The sequence below is a fragment of the Helianthus annuus genome, chromosome 12 (assembly GCF_002127325.2).
Source record: "Helianthus annuus cultivar XRQ/B chromosome 12, HanXRQr2.0-SUNRISE, whole genome shotgun sequence".
Lineage (NCBI taxonomy): Eukaryota > Viridiplantae > Streptophyta > Magnoliopsida > Asterales > Asteraceae > Helianthus > Helianthus annuus.
In genome coordinates, this window is record NC_035444.2 from 130,638,257 (window position 1) to 130,658,188 (window position 19,932).

The window sequence follows — 19,932 nt, forward strand, 5'->3', positions numbered from 1 at the left end:
AACAATTTACAAGGTTCATGACTAACTTTTCTTAAACATTTTCTTAAACTTAAGTCATGAATCCTATTTTCACAAAACCTATGTATCTCACAGGTATTTTTGTGCTGACGTACCTATATTCACATGTGTTTCAGGAGCTAATGCATAGGACGTTCGTGACACGCTAGGGTGGACTTGGGCCTTAGTGATGATAAAATGGAACTAGACTAGTTAAAACTTGTTATGTACTCTTTATTTCAGTTGTTTTAAGACAATGTAACTCGTTTGTTTGATTCAATAAAATATAACTTTGTATTCCATGGTTGTGAAACAATAATTCTGTTACAACACTCCCCGACGTTTCCGCCACGGTTTGATGTTTTACGTGGTCGGGGTGTGACAATCTTTGATCAAAACTTTTGACTTGGCTTTTCAAAGTATCATAAGCCTCTTGTACTCTCTGACTCGACCATTTTAAAGAATCATACTGTTTTTGTAAATCTTGAAATTTAGATTCTTTTTGAACACAAGCACAAACATTTTGCTATACACTTTTCTTTCAACACCTTATTTTCTTCTTCAAGACTCTGACATTTTAATGTTAGCTTTTCGACTTTTAATTTCAAAATTTCTTCTGTTTCAAACATTTCTTTACATTTCGTTTTGAAAACATTTTCAAATTTGGTTGCTTCAATTTCTTTTGTGTTTATTATTTCATCTTTTTCAGTACAGGCTTTGCACATTTCTATGCAATTCCTGCACTTGTTTTCTTTTTCAGCAACTAAATCAACATTCGATAAGTCAGAAGATTTTTCTTACCTCAGTCTCTTCCAGCACCGATTCTTCTGTCTTAGCTTTCTGAACTTGCTCTTTGTTCTCCTCTTTTCCTTCTTTAAGTGCTTCCTCGATCTTCTGTTCTTTTTCAGCTTTCTGTTTCTCTTCATTTTTCTGTTCCTCTTCAGCAGCAATCTTCGTAACAGCTTTTACTTCTTCAATCATCTTCTTCAATTCTTCTTCTTGTCTCTTCTTCATCTCTACCACCTTTGGTAGACTTGCTTCACAAACCTCTCTTATCTTCTTCTCCAAATCAGGCAAATATGCTTTATCAGATAACCTTCGTTTGTTGAAAGTAGCCTGCCTTGGAAGCAAATTTGTTACAGCTTTGAAATCCACTTTTGATGGGTCAGCAACCGGATTACCCCGTGGATCCATGTAACATTCCAATTCTTCATTCCATCGTTTGGCTCTCTGGGCTTCTTTGAAAGGTTCATTTAATTTTCCAATTTCCCATCTTGCATAGTCAACTTTCCACCATCTATCAGGATCAGCCTCAGCAACAAAAGCATACCCAACAGCATCTTCTTCAGGTAAAACTTTTTTGCTCCAATCATATCCTTCATCATCGTAGATAACTGCAAGAGACCTTGATTTTTCTTCTGGCTGTTTCAATCTTGGTGGCTCAGACTTGTTCTGATGGTAAATCGCTTTCTTGTAGTAATCTTCGTTGAATGGGTTCTCAGAATCATCAGCAGCATACGCATTTCTGCACTCGCGCTTGAAGTGACCTTTTTGTTTGCATTTGAAGCATGTCACTTTGGATTTATCAAATCCCAGTTTGGTAGATGGTCCACCAATTGACTTTCTCCCCATGATTTCCATGAACCTCTGTGCTCGACGAATCGCACTGGCCATGCACCATCTTATGTCCATTAGTTCCATCTCCTCGGGGTCTAATTGATCATAATCTTCTTTCGTCAAATTGGTATTACCAATCTTCCCTACAACGAGGCTTTCATACGATTCAAGTACAGATGCCAAGAAAACCATCTGTTGTTTCGCCGATTCTTCACTGAAGTTCTGCCCATTCTTCAAATCAACTGTGATATTACACTGGAATAGATTCTTTGAAGCAGATTGATCTGAGGTGTTTGAAGAAGATCCATTGTGAAAACCACTGTGAAGACTTTCATTGTTCACTGAATTTGAACTTTCTGCAGAAAATGCTGTTTTTGGAGATCCAGCCTGTGGTGCATTTCCTCTGTAGTAAAGTTCCACATTCTGCTGATACGCTGGACTGTTGACTTTGGATCTTTTTATCTCCAACTCATGGCTTTCAATCCTTTCAATCAGCAAATCCACTTTTAAATCATCAGGCTTGATTGTATTTTTCAACATTAGAGCGAAGTATTGCCAATCTTGATCATTTGGCAATGAATCAAACAATTTATCCACCATCTCTTCTTCAGAATATTTGATTTCATGTCTGGCCAGCTCCATTTTCAGATGTCCAAATCTCTCAATCATTTTGCAAACAGATTCATTTTTCATACAACTGAATAAATCAAACTCTTTACGCAACAATTTCTTTTTGTTTTTGACAATTTCATTACTCCCTATACACTTTTTCCCTAACGCTTCCCATAAACTCTTTGAAGTTTTCTCTTGTTCAAGTAATGAGATAATATCCTCTCTCACTGACTGTTTGATTAATGTGAGCATTTTATATTCAGCTACAACATTTTTTATGTCAATGTCAGTGAAATCTTTTGGATCTATCAACTCTCCTCCCTCTTTCACTGGTTCAATATATCCGTTTGTCAATTTTAACCAGCTTTCAGGAGCGAAAGCTTTTACCCAACCCTCAAATCTGTTTTTGCACCACTTATAATCTTCAACTTTCATTAACTTTGGTGGCTTCTGTTGGCTTCCGTAGATGTTCTCAAACTTCAAATTCTCCGAAATCTCTCTTGAATATTCTTTCAATTCAGATCTTCTATCTTGTCGATTCGGAAGTGAACGCGTTGTAAAATGTGTTGTAGAACTCTTCACCGTTGTTTGACATCTCTAATCACCTTGAATGTCTCGAATTACCTGAATCAACAAGCAAACAAACAATTATCAGTTTAAACACTTATCAAACAACTGAATCAAAATAATACTCGAACTGGTGAATATTCTTGTGTGGACTGAAAGTTGACAGACTGTGCAGACAGAACTTGATGCAAACTGAGATTTAATTTGTCAAACCGTACGAAGTGCTATGACCCGGATCAAATTCACATAACCTTTTCCAATGACCAGACAAGGTTCAAACGAAGTGGACCACCTCTTTTGAACTTTAACAACATATGCAATTAAAATCTCATTGAACCTCCATAGCATGCCATATTAATTACTGAAAGCATCATCTAAACTAACCGACAAAAATGATAAGCTCAATTTTATAAAACCTCAAAGTCTGTTTTTTATCTTTTTGAAAATGACCAACACCTTTTAACTATGATTGGGCCAATATGTATTAGTGGGCGGCAAGGTTTGTTACAATAATTTTCTATTGGGCCGATATGTGAGCTGACAACTGTTTCTTATTTAAACGATGACCATCACATTTAATGTCACATGCATATGATTTTATTCGTTTTAATGTGTCTGACAACTTTATGAAACAAAAACAGTGATTGGACCGATATGTCTGTAGTGGCTGACAACACAATTTGATTATTCAAACACTGATTGGGCCGTCAAATTTCACTTTGATTTATTTAATAGGCCGCTCAATTTGTGCAATTGATTGTATCACGTGACCGACAACTATAATTATACTTCAATTCTCATTGGGCCGCTCAGCTTTAATCACGTGAACAACTGAACCAATTTCAAACAAGAATCGTGTTTCAAACGATTGGAATCTTTCAAACGGTCACACCTTCAAACTGTCACAACCTCAAACGGTCATGCAATTTTCAAACGGTAGCCATGTTTAAACTGTCAGGTCAATTTCGTTCAAACGGTCACCATTTTTCAAACGGAAGTCATGTTCAAACGATACACTTCAAACGGAATACATGTTTTCAAACGATAGGACAGCTTCAAACGGTCAGTTCAAACGGGAACCCAAATTTCAAACGGACAGTCGCTGATTCAAACGGAGTCGGACCAAAAAAAACTCGAATTTCTCCTAATCGGCTAGGAGTTTGAATCTGAAATTTGGTAGGGTTGTAGATCAGGTGTTTTTGCACAACATATCAAAAAATCAGACGATTTGGACCGTAAAAACCCGTTCAATTTGACGAATTTCAGCTAAAAACGTGAAAAATATGAAAAAGATGAAGAAATAGATGAAATTCAGATCTGAAATCGATGAATTTCTGCTCGGAAATGTGTGATAGATCAGTGCAATCGAGCTCCTGCTCTGATACCACTTGTAGGACCGGTTTTGACTCCGAAACGATTGCGAAACATACGTATAGCGTGCGGAATCCGTACACGAACGCGACCGAACACACGAGACGTAATATAATCTGTGATTCTTATTGATCAAATCTGAAAACGTACAAGAACCTGAATCACGATGTCACTTTCTCTCTCTAGTTTCTCTCTCTAGCTCTAGAAAGCTCCAAATGACAAATGTAGCAAAAGTCCCTAAACTAAACATAACCCCCCTATTTATAGGCCTTGGCTTTTAATGAGATTTCTCATTAATTACAATATTGCCACCTTGCCTATTTGTCTAGATATTACAATATAACGACTCGTATTCTTCTATCTCTCGCTACGGCTCGGATTGACAAAGGCTATAGACATAAATGTACTAACAGAAAGTCAATCCAAGTAAATTCACCAAGGGGTGAAAAGATCACAATTAAAGGAGATAAACCATTTAGATCCACTAAATTCATCTCTGTGATGAAAACTGCAAGTTGTATAAGAAAAGGATCTATAGTGTATTTGATTTCTATCATCACTAACACTAAAGGAAAAGAACTAAAAGACATTCCAGTAGTGTCTCAGTTTTCAGATGTATTTCCAGAAGAATTGCAGGATTACCGCCAGACAGGGAAGTTGAATTCAGAATCCATCTGCTACCAGGAACAGCACCGATTGCCAAAGCACCCTATCGTTTGGCACCTGCCGAAATGCAGGAATTGAAGAAACAGTGAGACGAATTGTTGGAGAAAGGATTTATACAGCCAAGCTCATCGCCATGGGGAGCACCGATATTGTTCGTCAAAAAGAAGGACGAATCAATGCGTATGTGCATTGACTACCGTGAATTGAACAAGGTCACGATTAAGAATCGGTACCCATTACCAAGGATCGATGATCTGTTTGATCAACTTCAAGAGCTCGATTTTTCTCTAAGATCGATTTATGATCGGGATATCATCAATTAAAGGTACAGGAAGAGGACATTCCTAAAACCGCATTTAGAACCAGGTATGGTCATTATGAATTTACTGTCATGTCATTTGGTTTAACCAATGCCCCAGCCGCATTTATGGACATGATGAATCGAATATGTAAGCCATATTTGGATAAATTCATAATTGTTTTTATTGATGATATTCTTATTTACTCTAAGAGTAAAGAGGAACATGCAAAGCATTTGAATGCACTTTTAAGTCTATTAAGAAAGGAAAAGCTTTACACTAACTTTTCGAAGTGCAAGTTTTGGTTAGAACAGGTACAGTTTATTGTACACTTAGTCAATCATGATGGAATTCATGTGGATCCAACAAAGATCGAGGCGATTACCAAATGGAAAACCCCTGAATCACCAACCGAGGTTAGAAGTTTCTTAGGATTGGCTGGTTATTATAGAAGATTCGTTTGAGATTTTTCTAGAATAACCATTCCCTTAACTAAGTTAACCTGTAAATCCATTAAATTTGAATGGGGACCAAAACAACAAGAAGCCTTTAGAATCCTTAAGCAAAGACTAACCCATGCACCTATATTAGCATTACCAGAAGGATCTGAAGACTTTGTAGTCTATTGTGACGCTTCTAAATTAGGTTATGGATATGTGTTAATGCAACGTCAAAAGGTTATAGCTTACGCATCTAGACAACTTAAGAATCATGAAGAGAATTATTCAACCCATGATCTAGAACTAGGAGCTATAATTTTTGCCCTTAAGATTTGGAGACATTACCTTTATAGTAGTAAGTTTACCATATTCACAGATCATAAGAGTTTAACGTATGTCTTCTGGCAAAAAGAGTTGAATATGAGACAAAGACGCTGGATGGAGATTCTTAGTGAGTACGATTGTCATATCCGGTATCATGCAGGGAAAGCCAATGTAGTAGTGGCTGATGCTTTAAGTCGAAAGTATCATGAAAAGGCAAAAAGGGCACGTTCTCTTAAATTAAATCTACAAGTAGATTTAAACGATCAGATTAGAAAAGCACAAGAATCAGTAATCAAGGATGACACTGAAAAATTAAAAGGAATGATTAAAGAATTAGAACAAGGAACATATGCAATTTGGATATTCCATAAAAAGAGAATGTGAATACCTAAATTAGGAAATCTACGCCACCGTATATTAGAAGAAGCCCATAAATCTAAATATACAATGCATCCAGGAAGTGATAAGATGTACCAGGATTTAAGGAAAAATTTCTGGTGGATAGGAATGAAAAAGGATATAGCAGCTTACGTTTCTAAATGTTTAACTTGTTCACAAGTTAAAGCTGAACATCAGAAACCCTCAGGATTGCTGCAACGGCTAGAAATGCCAGTTTGGAGATGGGAATTGATAACAATGAATTTTGTTAAAAAATCAACCAAAACAAGAAAAGGTAATGATATAATCTGGGTGATTGTAGATAGGCTAACTAAATCAGCTCATTTCCTACCAATGAAGGAAATTTCAGTATGGAACAGTTAGCTAAATTGTATGTAGATGAAATAGTTTCATTACATGGAATACCTTTATCAATTGTTTCTGATAGGGATAGCCGTTTTACCTCTCATTTTTGGGCAAGTTTCCAAAAAGCAATGGGAACCAAGTTAAATCTAAGCACAGCTTACCATCCTCAAACGGATGGACAAAGCGAAAGGATAATTCAGACAATGGAAGACATGCTTAGAGCTTGTGTAATTGATTTCGGAGGTAATTGGGACGATCACTTACCATTAATAGAATTTTCTTATAATAACAGTTATCACACAAGTATCAATGCTGCACCATTCGAAGCACTTTATGGACGAAAGTGCAGAACCCCAGTCTGTTGGGCAGAAATTGGGGAAAAGCAACTATCTGGACCTGAGATAGTGCAGGAAACAACCGACAAAATCATTCAAGTCAAGGAATGACTAAAAGCAGCACGTGAACGACAGAAAAGCTATGCTGATAACCGACGTAAGCCATTAGAATTCCAGGAAGGTGACAAAGTATTGTTAAAAGTCTCTCATTGGAAAGGAGTGGTAAGATTCATCAAAAGAGGGAAGCTAAGTCCCAGGTATGTTGGACCTTTTAAGATCATTAGAAAAATAGGACCTGTAGCTTATCAGCAACAACTGCCAGAGGAAATGTCAGGAATACATGATGTATTTCATGTATCAAATCTCAAGAAATGCCTAGCTGATGAATCACTTGTAGTACCTCTTAAGGACATAGAGGTAAATGAACAAATCAAATTTGTAGAAAAGCCTCTACAAATTGAAGACATGAAAATTAAGAATCTCAAGCATAAGAGATTAGTTCTGGTCAAAGTAAAATGGGACTCCAAAAGAGGACCTGAATATACATGGGAGCTTGAATTAGAAATGTAAAGGAAATATCCACACTTGTTCCAGTAGACCTCGAGGACGAGCTCTAAAACACGGTGAGGAGGATATAACAACCCTAAACCGACACCCTCGATGTTGTCGGGTAACTGGTCAACCACGTTTATTGCTTTTTCCACCTTCTCGCCATCATAGAATGTATAATTATTCTCCAACGGTAGTGGAACCTGATGATATTCAGACCCAATTCCCTTTTTGTTCTTTTCTGATTCTTTCCCATCGGGTGTGATGTTGAAAATACGTTCCAGAATGTATGAAGATGCATGATAACTTTGAAGTTTATTGACCAACTTTTCTTTATCTGCCAGTTCTTGTTTAAGCTTAGCGACATCATCAATATATTGATTTAAAACCATTTGTTTACCTTCATATCTAGCTTCAAGAAATTTAGTTGTTTTCTGACATGCAGATAATCTATCATCTAAATTTTTGACTTTACTTTTCAAAGTTTCATAAGCTTCTTTTAAAGTATGATATGACAATTTCATTCCATCATATTCTTTTTGCAACTCTTGAATTGTATTATCTTTTGGAACACATTCGTTACAAACAACTGAACACTTTTCTTTCAATATTTTATTTTCTTTTTCAAGATCAACACATCTTTGTTTCAGCTTTTCGTTTTCTTGTTTCAAAAACTTTTCATTTTCAATCATTTCATGACTTTTATTTTTGAAAATCTTTTCTATTTTAGTTGTCACACCCCCAAAATCCACCTGCGGATAACACCCGCTTCGAGGGCGTGACTGACCAGGATCCAGCCACCAATTATACTGAGCATTTAATTAATAGTAGAAATATTTAATATCCGTAGTAATTAGCAATATCAGAGTTTAGGTTCGGTAATTAGTTTAACAAAACAGCGGAAGCATAAACCAAAATAGTTTTAAAGACAGTTCGTTGTTCAAAACAGTTATCCCAACACACGGGTTTGACGAACACTACACATCCCCAAGCAGCAGCTCCTGAATCATTGGTTACCTGCAAAGCATGCAGTAAGGGGTCAACAATAATGCTGAGTGAGTTCACTAGTTGTCCGGTTTTAATTACCAAAAACTTGTTTCACCGGTTAATTTATCCGTTTATACATGCCCTGGGGAGCTACCCCAAAAGTTAGCGACTAAACTGTTTTTTTTTTTTTTTCCAATACCGAACACTAGGTAACCGTTGCGTATCCGCAGGATGCCCCGATGTCAATGTTCTATCATCATTGACGGATTTCTGAGTCTATTAGTTCACGCCCGTCCCAAACCAGGGCACGGTGTGAGGCTGGTAAACACCTAAATAGCGCTATCAACTAATAACCCGTTCGCCTAACCCGGCGACTAATCGGTATTTGTAGTAGGGACTTGAGTGATAGAGTTTCGTTTAGTGCCGTTAGTTGCAATCCGTATAAACAGTAATTAACCAAAAGGTTTCCCAATACCCGGGAAGGAAAAGTAAGTTGTGTTCCCAATAACCAGGGAAAGTATGTAAATGGTATCCCCTTTTACCAGGGGATAGGATTGTCCAAAAGGTTTCCCAATACCAGGGAAGGAAAAGTAAGTTTTGTTCCCAATAACCAGGGAAAGTATGTAAATGGTATCCCCTTTTACCAGGGGATAGGGTTGTTAGTCTCGTGTCCCAAACCACCGGGACGCATGCTTTTAAGTTGTGAACTCACCTTGGGTTGCTCGGTAGGTTTAGGTTACTCGGTCAAACACGCTGGTCACCATGTCCTAACATGGTTACCGGTATAGGTCAGATACAAGTATTCACGTAAAACACATACTGGCACGTAACATGCATACAAGTAAACAGTCATGGGGTTATTGGGCCGGCCCTAACATTCACACATTCAAACAGAACACAGTGACACATAGTCCATTTATCAGATAGCCCATGATACACATAATGGCCCAATAACCAAAGTGAGCAGCCCACTCGCAACCAGATGGTCTCGAGTCGTAACCAGGAGATCTCGGCTTGTCACGTTATGGTTGCGAGTCGCAACCGTGCGGTCTCGAGTCATCATGCTGTGGTTGCGAGTCGCAACCGTCGTAGTCTCGAGTCGCAATCATGAGGTTTCGAGTTGTCATGCTATGATTGCGAGTCGCAACTATGTGGTCTCGAGTTGTCTTGCCTTGGTTGCGAGTCGCAACGACGCGGTTGCGAGTCGTAAGCTGTCCCTTTCACGTACACGTGATGATGCAGAAGCAACAGTCCGAAATTGTACCATGTATTCAGACCCAGATTAGGAAACAACCAATAATATTTCACTAACACTTTTCCTAATCTGCCCATATACAACAATAGATCAAACATTACCCTTTTTAAAATCTTCAAACCACATTCAAACAAGTTCATCTTACATTCATAGTTTTCTAGGGTTTTCATGTCACATATAACCATATTTTATGAACAAAAATCATATGTTTATAACAAGATTATCATGGCAAGAACAAAGAAACATGCATTACATAGCCGAAATCTTAAGTTCAACATCAACATTTTGCAAGAAACAAAGAAGTATAGTTTGGTTGGCCATGAACTCTCTTAGACTACCATTTTCTAAACATGTTACCAAATATTGTCAAACTTTACAAATCAACCTAAGAATCATGCATAACCATTCTAACCAAGCATTTCTAGTTCATACAACATACATAAATCTCATGCACATAGTAACAACACTAACCGGTTGTGAAGAAGGAGGATGAGCCGAAAGAAAGGAAGAAAATGAGAGAAGATGAAGTGTCCGAGTGATGGTCTTGACCGAGTGTCTTGTCCGATATGCTCCAAGCTTGAACCGAGATCAAGGAGAAGGAAAGTGGTGTTGTTGGGGTTTTCTAGTGGGAGAGAATAGAAGAGTCTATGTGTGGATTGTTTGGTAACAAATGAGAGAAATGGGGAAAGTTGGGGATTATATACCAAGGGGTCACGAGTTGGGCTAGGGATTTCGGCCCAAATGGTTTCGGCTCAAAGGCCCACTCGAGACCGAGTGGCCCACTCGCAACCGAGTGGTTGCGAGTCATGGTCTCGGGTCGTAGTCTCGGCTCTTATATATTTATATATAATACACATACACAACACATATCATGTACTAAAGTCACGTTTTCATTTAATAATAATCATATATGCACAAAATATTACAAGGTGTTCGTTCGGAAAAACCTCGAGTGTCACATTATCCCCAAGTTTTAAGAACTTTCGTCCCGAAAGTTGAAGCAGCCACTGCCAAGCTAGCGTGTTTTAACGGGGTGTCACATCATCCCCCCGTTAGTTTGGAATTTCGTCCCGAAATTCGGTTGTAGCTTCAGTGCTGGGGTTTTCGTTTGGGAATAACTGGGGATACTTGGACTTCATCTGGTCCTCCCGCTCCCAGGTAAACTCTGGGCCGCGACGTGAGTTCCAACGAACTCGAACAAAAGGTATTCTAGTGCTCTTGAGGACCTTAACATCCCGGTCCGTGATTTCGACAGGTTCTTCGACGAATTTCAACTGTTCGTCGATAGTGAGTTCCTTCAGAGGAACTACGTGCGTCTATCTGACAGACACTTCTTCAGATTCGACACATGGAAAACGTTGCGAACTGCACCGAGTTCTGCTGGTAAGTTCAGTCTGTAGGCCACCTTGCCTATTTTCTCAAGGATTTCGAAAGGTCCAACGTACCGTGGGTTGAGTTTGCCTCGTTTACCAAAACGAACCACACCCTTCCAGGGTGAAACTTTGAGTGATACCCGCTCCCCAACCTGGAGCTCAAGTGGTTTCCTGCCCTTATCGGCGTAGGCCTTCTGACGGTCACGAGCGGCCGCCATGCGTTGTCGTATTTGAGCAATCCGCTCAGTAGTGTCTACCACATGTTCTGGACCAGTGATTTGACTATCCCCCACCTCTGCCCAACAAAGAGGTGACCGGCATTTACGTCCGTACAATGCCTCAAACGGAGCAGCTTTAATGCTGGTGTGGTAGCTGTTATTATACGAGAATTCCACGAGTGGCAGATGCCTTTCCCAGCTGTTGCCAAAGTCGTTTACACTAGAGCGAAGCATGTCTTTTAATGTTTGCATAGAGCGTTCGGACTGCCCGTCCGTCTGTGGGTGATACGCTGTGCTCATATCTAAACGTGAGCCAAAAGACTTGTGCATTGCTTGCCACAGTTCCGAAGTAAAACGTGCATCTCGATCAGAGATGATAGAGGTGGGCACCCCGTGCCTCGAAACAACTTCCTTGAGGTATATCTTCGCCAGAGTGGAGAATTTATCTGTTGTCTTTGATCGCCAAGAAGTGTGCGGATTTCGTGAGTCGATTCACGATCACCCAGATAGTATCGTTTCCGCGCTGTGATCTAGGTAGGCCAGTAATGAAATCCATGGAAATTTGCTCCCATTTCCATTGTGGTATCTCTGGTTGTTGGAGTAGGCCTGAGGGTTTCTGATATTCCGTCTTGACTCGCGCACAAGTCAAACACTTGCTGACGTAAGTTGCTATGTGGGCCTTCATGCTAGGCCACCAATACGTAGTCTTAATATCGTGGTACATCTTATCCGAACCAGGGTGTACTGAGTAGCGAGATTTGTGCGCTTCATCCATCGCAAGTTCTCGCAAGTTCTCGTAAGTCGCCATAGATCACCCGCGTAGGGCTTCAGCTCTAACGTTCTCTGGTTTCAGTGCTTCTATCTGAGCAGCTCGTATTTGCGAAGGTAGACTAGAATGGATCGTGAGTTGTAAAGCTCTTACGCGCTTGGGCGTAGTGTCCTTCCGACTGAGGGCGTCTGCCACTACATTGGCCTTGCCCGGGTGATACCTGGCACTCGTAATCATTCAGCAGTCCGACCCATCGTCGCTGTCGCATATTTAGTTCCTTCTGCTTGAATATGTGTTCTAAACTTCTGTGGTCGGTGTAGATGGCGCACTTGGTTCCGTATAGGTAATGCCGTCATAACTTAAGTGCGAAGATCACTGCTCCCAGTGCCAAATCAAGCGTTGTGTAGTTCCTTTCGTGCGTCCTAAGTTGTCGAGAGGCGTAAGCAATAACCTTCTCGCGTTGCATCCGTGTGTAACTGGGATCCTGATTCGAAGCATCATGGTATACCGCTAGATCACCCGTACCCTAGGGTGAAGACGATGTTCAGTGCATTACAAAGTTGGGATTCGAAAGCTGAAAAGACGTCCTCCTGTTTTGGTCTTTCACGAACACAACACCCTGATGTGCCAACGAGACTTAAGTTGTGCGACCTTCGAAAATCTTGTGATTAAGCTGCGATAGTATCTAGTGGGACCAAGAAACTCCTGTATCCTCGAAGGGATCTTTGATGTTGATCAGTTCCTAACCAAATGGATCTTAGCGAGATCCATGTGTATTCCCACTTCGTTGTTTGATAAAAAGAAAATGTGTACTTCCCGAATCCTGAAGTCATACTTAGGTAGACTTCGCACGTAGACGCTCCTCCCCTAGAAGCTCTACAATGGAATACAAGGGTTGTTCAAGGTGCCCCTTTCTCCTAGAAGTGATTCAAAACGTACTAGATAAACACAGTTGCAGTGTGATCCATAAAGCAGCCGGTGGGTTGTTCACCCCAAAAGGTCATGGAATAATTCATCCGGTGTCTCCTGGAAATGGCCTTATTGCGTTCACTATGCCGTTTTAGGAACATCCTCCCTTTGGACTTCCATCTGATGTTAGTTCGTTCGCTACTCCATCTTCACATAGGAGCATGACCCATGTAACTGGCCAACAGGTTGTCAATACAGGATCGAGTCAAACGGTTTTGGGCTGTCACCTTGATGAGCTCTTAATAGTCAGTATACACACGAAAAAGGCCCATCTTCCCTAGGATAAGTGGGGCTCCCCCAAAGCGAAGAACTAGACCCTACAAAACTCCTGTCCAACGGTTCCTATAGTTGCTTTGATAGATCTTGCGACCTTCCTGGCGCAAAATGGTAAAAGTACAAGTAATCAGGGCTGCCTCAGACGTGAGATCAGACTGAGATTCCGCCTAACAAATTTTCGGAAGAAAAACTGAATGTTCCTCGGATAGCACGCCGAGAGAAACAACGAACAACTGGTGGATCCTCGATCCACTTTTCCTTAGCCTTAACATCCGTAGCGGTTGCTAACACAACGGAGTAATCCCTCTGTAGACGCTTCTGGCCTTCACAGCTGAAATGGCGCTAACTATTGAACTACTCTGATGCTTTAGAACAAATGCCGATTCTCCACACAAAGTTTTCTCCTCACTGGGTATATTCGCGTGATTCCTGGGTAACCAATTCACACTAACTACTGCGTTGTAACCATCGAGGGTGGTAGAAGGAAGGTCGACATCGGACACTCGTCCCACAAGGTCGTGTTTACACCCTAACGAACTTTTGAGATTCTATATGACTTGCCATCAGTCGATTCCACATCTGGTTCGGTTTTAAGAAGTATCAGGGTCAAGCAGAATAGAGATGAAGCAAACAACTACCCATACAAGCTACCATGTTGCTACTATGCCTGGCGTCGCCTGCGCCAATCCTAAATGCCCTTCCACGAGCATCATTTCCAATGTTGTTGTTACGGTTGCGAGGATTCCCTATTATCATTCCCCTGGTTGTTGACCTTGATGTTGTCGCGACTGTTGTTTCTGATGTCGTTGCTTGAAATGGTGCGCTACGATCCTTCACTGACAAGTCCATCTTGTCGCGTTTCCGTGCCGCGTCCCAAGGTGTACTTATTGAGCTGGCTGTTACGCATTTCCGCACCATTGTCGATTGTCATCGCTTATGGCCCGACTGATTCGTAAGAGCTGGCTCCTATGAGCCGCTGACTAGGGTTAAGGGTTCGATTGGAGTCAATTCGCTGATGCTCGTTGTCGGTGACTAGGGTCGTTCAAATGCTGAAGCCAGTAGGGTACTACGTCTATCCTCTTGACTGATTAATACACGGTATGTTGAGATAGTGTTGCAGGAGTGATCGCACTTCGGGATTTAAGACGTCAACACGTTACGTTCCAGCAAGCGAAGAAAGGTGAGAAGGATATAGACCAATCATTGTCGTTTCAACACCCATCCCGGGGATGCTCGTACAAGCACCTAATGTTCTACACAGTTCGCTAGGCGTTCATATGGGTGTTCAGGTAATACTCGATAGCATCGAGGTTCGAAAGGGGTGCAGTGAGAAGTGAAAAGATCGTGTTCGAGTAGGAGACAATCACTGCTACGGCTCCTATGGACTGTTGTGTTTCTCATCATACAGATAACGAAACGGAACCCCTTTTTCACTTGTTAAGCCTCACTGGGACTTACATCCACCCCACTATATTATTATGTGTGCACCCACAATAATATTGTGATTTGCATGTTCATCTCAGCTCCTCTTAACTCATGTCAAATGGTTCCCCACACTCGAGTAGATTTCAAAGAGTATTAAGTAGTGTAAGTCACGGAGGTTTAGGGAATTACCACCCTATCAATCACATGATACGAGAAAGTGTTCATGAATTCATATTGGTGTGCTAACGTGCAATCACATGCAATATCGTATGTGGGCGTTCACTAGTTAGGCATACTAGTACGTATAGCGAAACAGGAAACATAAAGTAAGCAAACAAGTAAACACTGGTCCGAGCTATGAGGTCAAAAGTGTTGAGCCTTGTACTTGGAGTGTAGTGTCGTCACGAGTCACGGGTTATAGTCTGGTTTTCTCCAAAAAGATTTTCCCCTTTTTAAAACCAAGTTCACTATAACCAATGGCTCTGATACCAATCTGTCACACCCCCAAAATCCACCTGCGGATAACACCCGCTTCGAGGGCGTGACTGACCAGGATCCAGCCACCAATTATACTGAGCATTTAATTAATAGTAGAAATATTTAATATCCGTAGTAATTAGCAATATCAGAGTTTAGGTTCGGTAATTAGTTTAACAAAACAGCGGAAGCATAAACCAAAATAGTTTTAAAGACAGTTCGTTGTTCAAAACAGTTATCCCAACACACGGGTTTGACGAACACTACACATCCCCAAGCAGCAGCTCCTGAATCATTGGTTACCTGCAAAGCATGCAGTAAGGGGTCAACAATAATGCTGAGTGAGTTCACTAGTTGTCCGGTTTTAATTACCAAAAACTTGTTTCACCGGTTAATTTATCCGTTTATACATGCCCTGGGGAGCTACCCCAAAAGTTAGCGACTAAACTGTTTTTTTTTTTTTCCAATACCGAACACTAGGTAACCGTTGCGTATCCGCAGGATGCCCCGATGTCAATGTTCTATCATCATTGACGGATTTCTGAGTCTATTAGTTCACGCCCGTCCCAAACCAGGGCACGGTGTGAGGCTGGTAAACACCTAAATAGCGCTATCAACTAATAACCCGTTCGCCTAACCCGGCGACTAATCGGTATTTGTAGTAGGGACTTGAGTGATAGAGTTTCGTTTAGTGCCGTTAGTTGCAATCCGTATTAACAGTAATTAACCAAAAGGTTTCCCAATACCCGGGAAGGAAAAGTAAGTTGTGTTCCCAATAACCAGGGAAAGTATGTAAATGGTATCCCCTTTTACCAGGGGATAGGATTGTCCAAAAGGTTTCCCAATACCAGGGAAGGAAAAGTAAGTTTTGTTCCCAATAACCAGGGAAAGTATGTAAATGGTATCCCCTTTTACCAGGGGATAGGGTTGTTAGTCTCGTGTCCCAAACCACCGGGACGCATGCTTTTAAGTTGTGAACTCACCTTGGGTTGCTCGGTAGGTTTAGGTTACTCGGTCAAACACGCTGGTCACCATGTCCTAACATGGTTACCGGTATAGGTCAGATACAAGTATTCACGTAAAACACATACTGGCACGTAACATGCATACAAGTAAACAGTCATGGGGTTATTGGGCCGGCCCTAACATTCACACATTCAAACAGAACACAGTGACACATAGTCCATTTATCAGATAGCCCATGATACACATAATGGCCCAATAACCAAAGTGAGCAGCCCACTCGCAACCAGATGGTCTCGAGTCGTAACCAGGAGATCTCGGCTTGTCACGTTATGGTTGCGAGTCGCAACCGTGCGGTCTCGAGTCATCATGCTGTGGTTGCGAGTCGCAACCGTCGTAGTCTCGAGTCGCAATCATGAGGTTTCGAGTTGTCATGCTATGATTGCGAGTCGCAACTATGTGGTCTCGAGTTGTCTTGCCTTGGTTGCGAGTCGCAACGACGCGGTTGCGAGTCGTAAGCTGTCCCTTTCACGTACACGTGATGATGCAGAAGCAACAGTCCGAAATTGTACCATGTATTCAGACCCAGATTAGGAAACAACCAATAATATTTCACTAACACTTTTCCTAATCTGCCCATATACAACAATAGATCAAACATTACCCTTTTTAAAATCTTCAAACCACATTCAAACAAGTTCATCTTACATTCATAGTTTTCTAGGGTTTTCATGTCACATATAACCATATTTTATGAACAAAAATCATATGTTTATAACAAGATTATCATGGCAAGAACAAAGAAACATGCATTACATAGCCGAAATCTTAAGTTCAACATCAACATTTTGCAAGAAACAAAGAAGTATAGTTTGGTTGGCCATGAACTCTCTTAGACTACCATTTTCTAAACATGTTACCAAATATTGTCAAACTTTACAAATCAACCTAAGAATCATGCATAACCATTCTAACCAAGCATTTCTAGTTCATACAACATACATAAATCTCATGCACATAGTAACAACACTAACCGGTTGTGAAGAAGGAGGATGAGCCGAAAGAAAGGAAGAAAATGAGAGAAGATGAAGTGTCCGAGTGATGGTCTTGACCGAGTGTCTTGTCCGATATGCTCCAAGCTTGAACCGAGATCAAGGAGAAGGAAAGTGGTGTTGTTGGGGTTTTCTAGTGGGAGAGAATAGAAGAGTCTATGTGTGGATTGTTTGGTAACAAATGAGAGAAATGGGGAAAGTTGGGGATTATATACCAAGGGGTCACGAGTTGGGCTAGGGATTTCGGCCCAAATGGTTTCGGCTCAAAGGCCCACTCGAGACCGAGTGGCCCACTCGCAACCGAGTGGTTGCGAGTCATGGTCTCGGGTCGTAGTCTCGGCTCTTATATATTTATATATAATACACATACACAACACATATCATGTACTAAAGTCACGTTTTCATTTAATAATAATCATATATGCACAAAATATTACAAGGTGTTCGTTCGGAAAAACCTCGAGTGTCACATTAGTGAATTCAATGTCTTTGATTTTAAGCTTTTCATCCTTTTTAGTACAAGTACTGCACGTTTCCATGCATTTCTTGCACTGTTGTTCAGCTTTTTTATCAGAAGAATCAGTTTGAATTGTTACCTCAGTGATTAGCACCGTGGTTTCATTTTCTTGTTGATTCTGATCTTCTTCAAACACCTGTTGTTTCTCTGCAACAGCTTCCTCAGCTTTTTCATCTTCTTTCTTCACTTCCTTCACCAGCTTTTCACTCTCATTCACAATCTCCTCAATCGTCTTCTTCTTCTTCTTCTCCAAACTGGCATATATCACCTTCTTTATGCCTTCTTCAACCTTTTCTTTGTACCTTGGAATCTCCTCAAGGCCTTTGCACCAAACACTCACAGTCGGTATTGCAGTAGCTAGCGCTTCAAAATCAACCGTTTCAGGATTAACCGTCGGATTTCCTTGAGGATCGACAAAGCATTCCTTTTCTTTACTCCACCTGCCTGCTTGTGTTGCTTCCTTGTAGGCATCATCCACTTCATCCAGCCTTATGCGAGCATGCCTTTCTTCTCGACTTTGTTTGATTTCAGCAACCATGGCCTTGGCTTTTCCATTTTCCTTGTCATGTTGACTCCAATCATACCCTTCATCATCATGAATTACAATTCTGACTCCTTCTTCCTCATCGAAGTATTTATCCCAATAAAAATTATCCCACACAGATTTTTCATTTTGTATACTGGATTCATTACGATCACGAAGTGTCATTACAACTTGTCTCTTTTCTTTAGAAGGTCCTTCTTCAATCTGCTTTCTGGTTGGTTGCTCGTTATTCTGATGATAAATGGCCTTTTTATATTAATCCTCATAAAAAGGATTCACACAATCATCAGCTTTGTTGTTCGTGCATTCTCTCTTGAAGTGCCCCTTTTGTTTACACTTGAAGCAAGTGACTTTGTTTTTGTCAAAACCTATCTTCATGTCCGGGCCTTCCAAGCACTTTTTGCTAGTTATCTCCATGAATCTTTGAGCTCTTCGGATGATGCTTGCCATGCAACAACGAATGTCCATGAGTTCCATCTCTTCTGGGTCGACTTGATCGTAATCCTCCTTTGTCATGTTTGGATTTCCGATCTTACCTGCAATTAAACCTTCGTAAGATACCAGAATAGAGGCTAAGAAGCTCATGTGCTGTTGAGCAAACTCATTATTCAAAAGTGGAGAATTTTTCCAATCCTAGTTCGGATTAGATTTTGACGATGCAGATGCAGATGAAGAATGATATGCTGGATCATAGCTTGAAGATTTGCTGTTTGACGAATCACCAGTATTTTCTGCACTATAACCAGTTCTTATCTTTAGAGATTCGTTGTTTTGTTGCATTCCTCTACGATAGTACAAACCAACATTCTGTTGATAACTAGAGCTAGACATCTTGTTTTGTTTTTGTAGCAATAAATCATGTCCCTCTATTTTCTCAATCAAGCTCTCTAAAGTCATCTCATCGAATTTATCATCATTTTTCAAAACGATCACATACGTTTTCCAATTTTCCTCATGTGGCAATGCCTCGACAAGTTTATCCACCATCTCTTCTCTCTCTTTAATGACTGCAATTATGTGCTTAAATGTCAACATTGTCTGATTACATACTATACAAGTGAATTCATGCACGTTTTATACTACAAGAATTGCTTTATGCATTAATGAACAGCGTTGCGTCAGAAATACTAGTAAACTCACCGGTAAGACACATTGTGTCAACAATTCTACAGAAAGCAGTTAGACAATAGAATTAGAGCCTAGGTGTATGTCCAATGACAAGAATACATTAAAACCCAAGAGTACATACAAGGGTTAACATATAGACATTCCGGAAGCTAAAATACACACTAAAAAGCACCCGAAACACACTTTAAATGCTGAATTTTTCATATTTCAGCAAAATTCAGCATTGTAACAAGATTGTACCATGTAAAAATATGACAAATTGATCCAGAATACTTTCTTAAGTGTCGGGAATTGAAAGTATCACAAAAGGGGACATAAAGGACACTAAACGGTGCAATTTAGCACTTTAACGAACCGGTATCTAACCGAACAACCGGACATTACCCGAAACACAAAAATATTGCTAGAAGCATTGTTCTTATTTTTCTGAGCTAGTTATGGTTCCCGAACACTTAAAC

The 19,932-nt window shown here is 40.4% G+C and overlaps 1 protein-coding gene across 1 annotated transcript; it reads right to left on the bottom strand.

Annotated features, from left to right (window-relative positions):
* Positions 1 to 780: 780 nt before the first annotated feature.
* On the bottom strand, positions 781 to 18,862 carry LOC110893273 (eukaryotic translation initiation factor 3 subunit A-like). Its single transcript, XM_022140385.1, has 4 exons — positions 18,698 to 18,862; positions 17,744 to 18,577; positions 1,045 to 1,449; positions 781 to 948 (listed from the first exon to the last, which is right to left on the bottom strand). Exons 1-4 carry the CDS (start codon positions 18,860 to 18,862, stop codon positions 781 to 783), a joined length of 1,572 nt encoding a protein of 523 aa, XP_021996077.1.
* Positions 18,863 to 19,932: the final 1,070 nt, after the last annotated feature.

Bases quoted from the DNA above. Each gene is read 5' to 3' on its own strand.
- LOC110893273 (XM_022140385.1), bottom strand. From the start codon at position 18,862: ATGACAAAGGAGGATTACGATCAAGTCGACCCAGAAGAGATGGAACTC. The intron at 18,578-18,697 runs GTCACTTGCTTC...ATTTATCATCAG, and splicing joins TAGGTTTTGACAAAAACAAA to AATAACGAGCAACCAACCAG. The intron at 949-1,044 runs GTTTGTGAAGCA...GCTGTTACGAAG, and splicing joins TGGAGAAGAAGATAAGAGAG to ATTGCTGCTGAAGAGGAACA.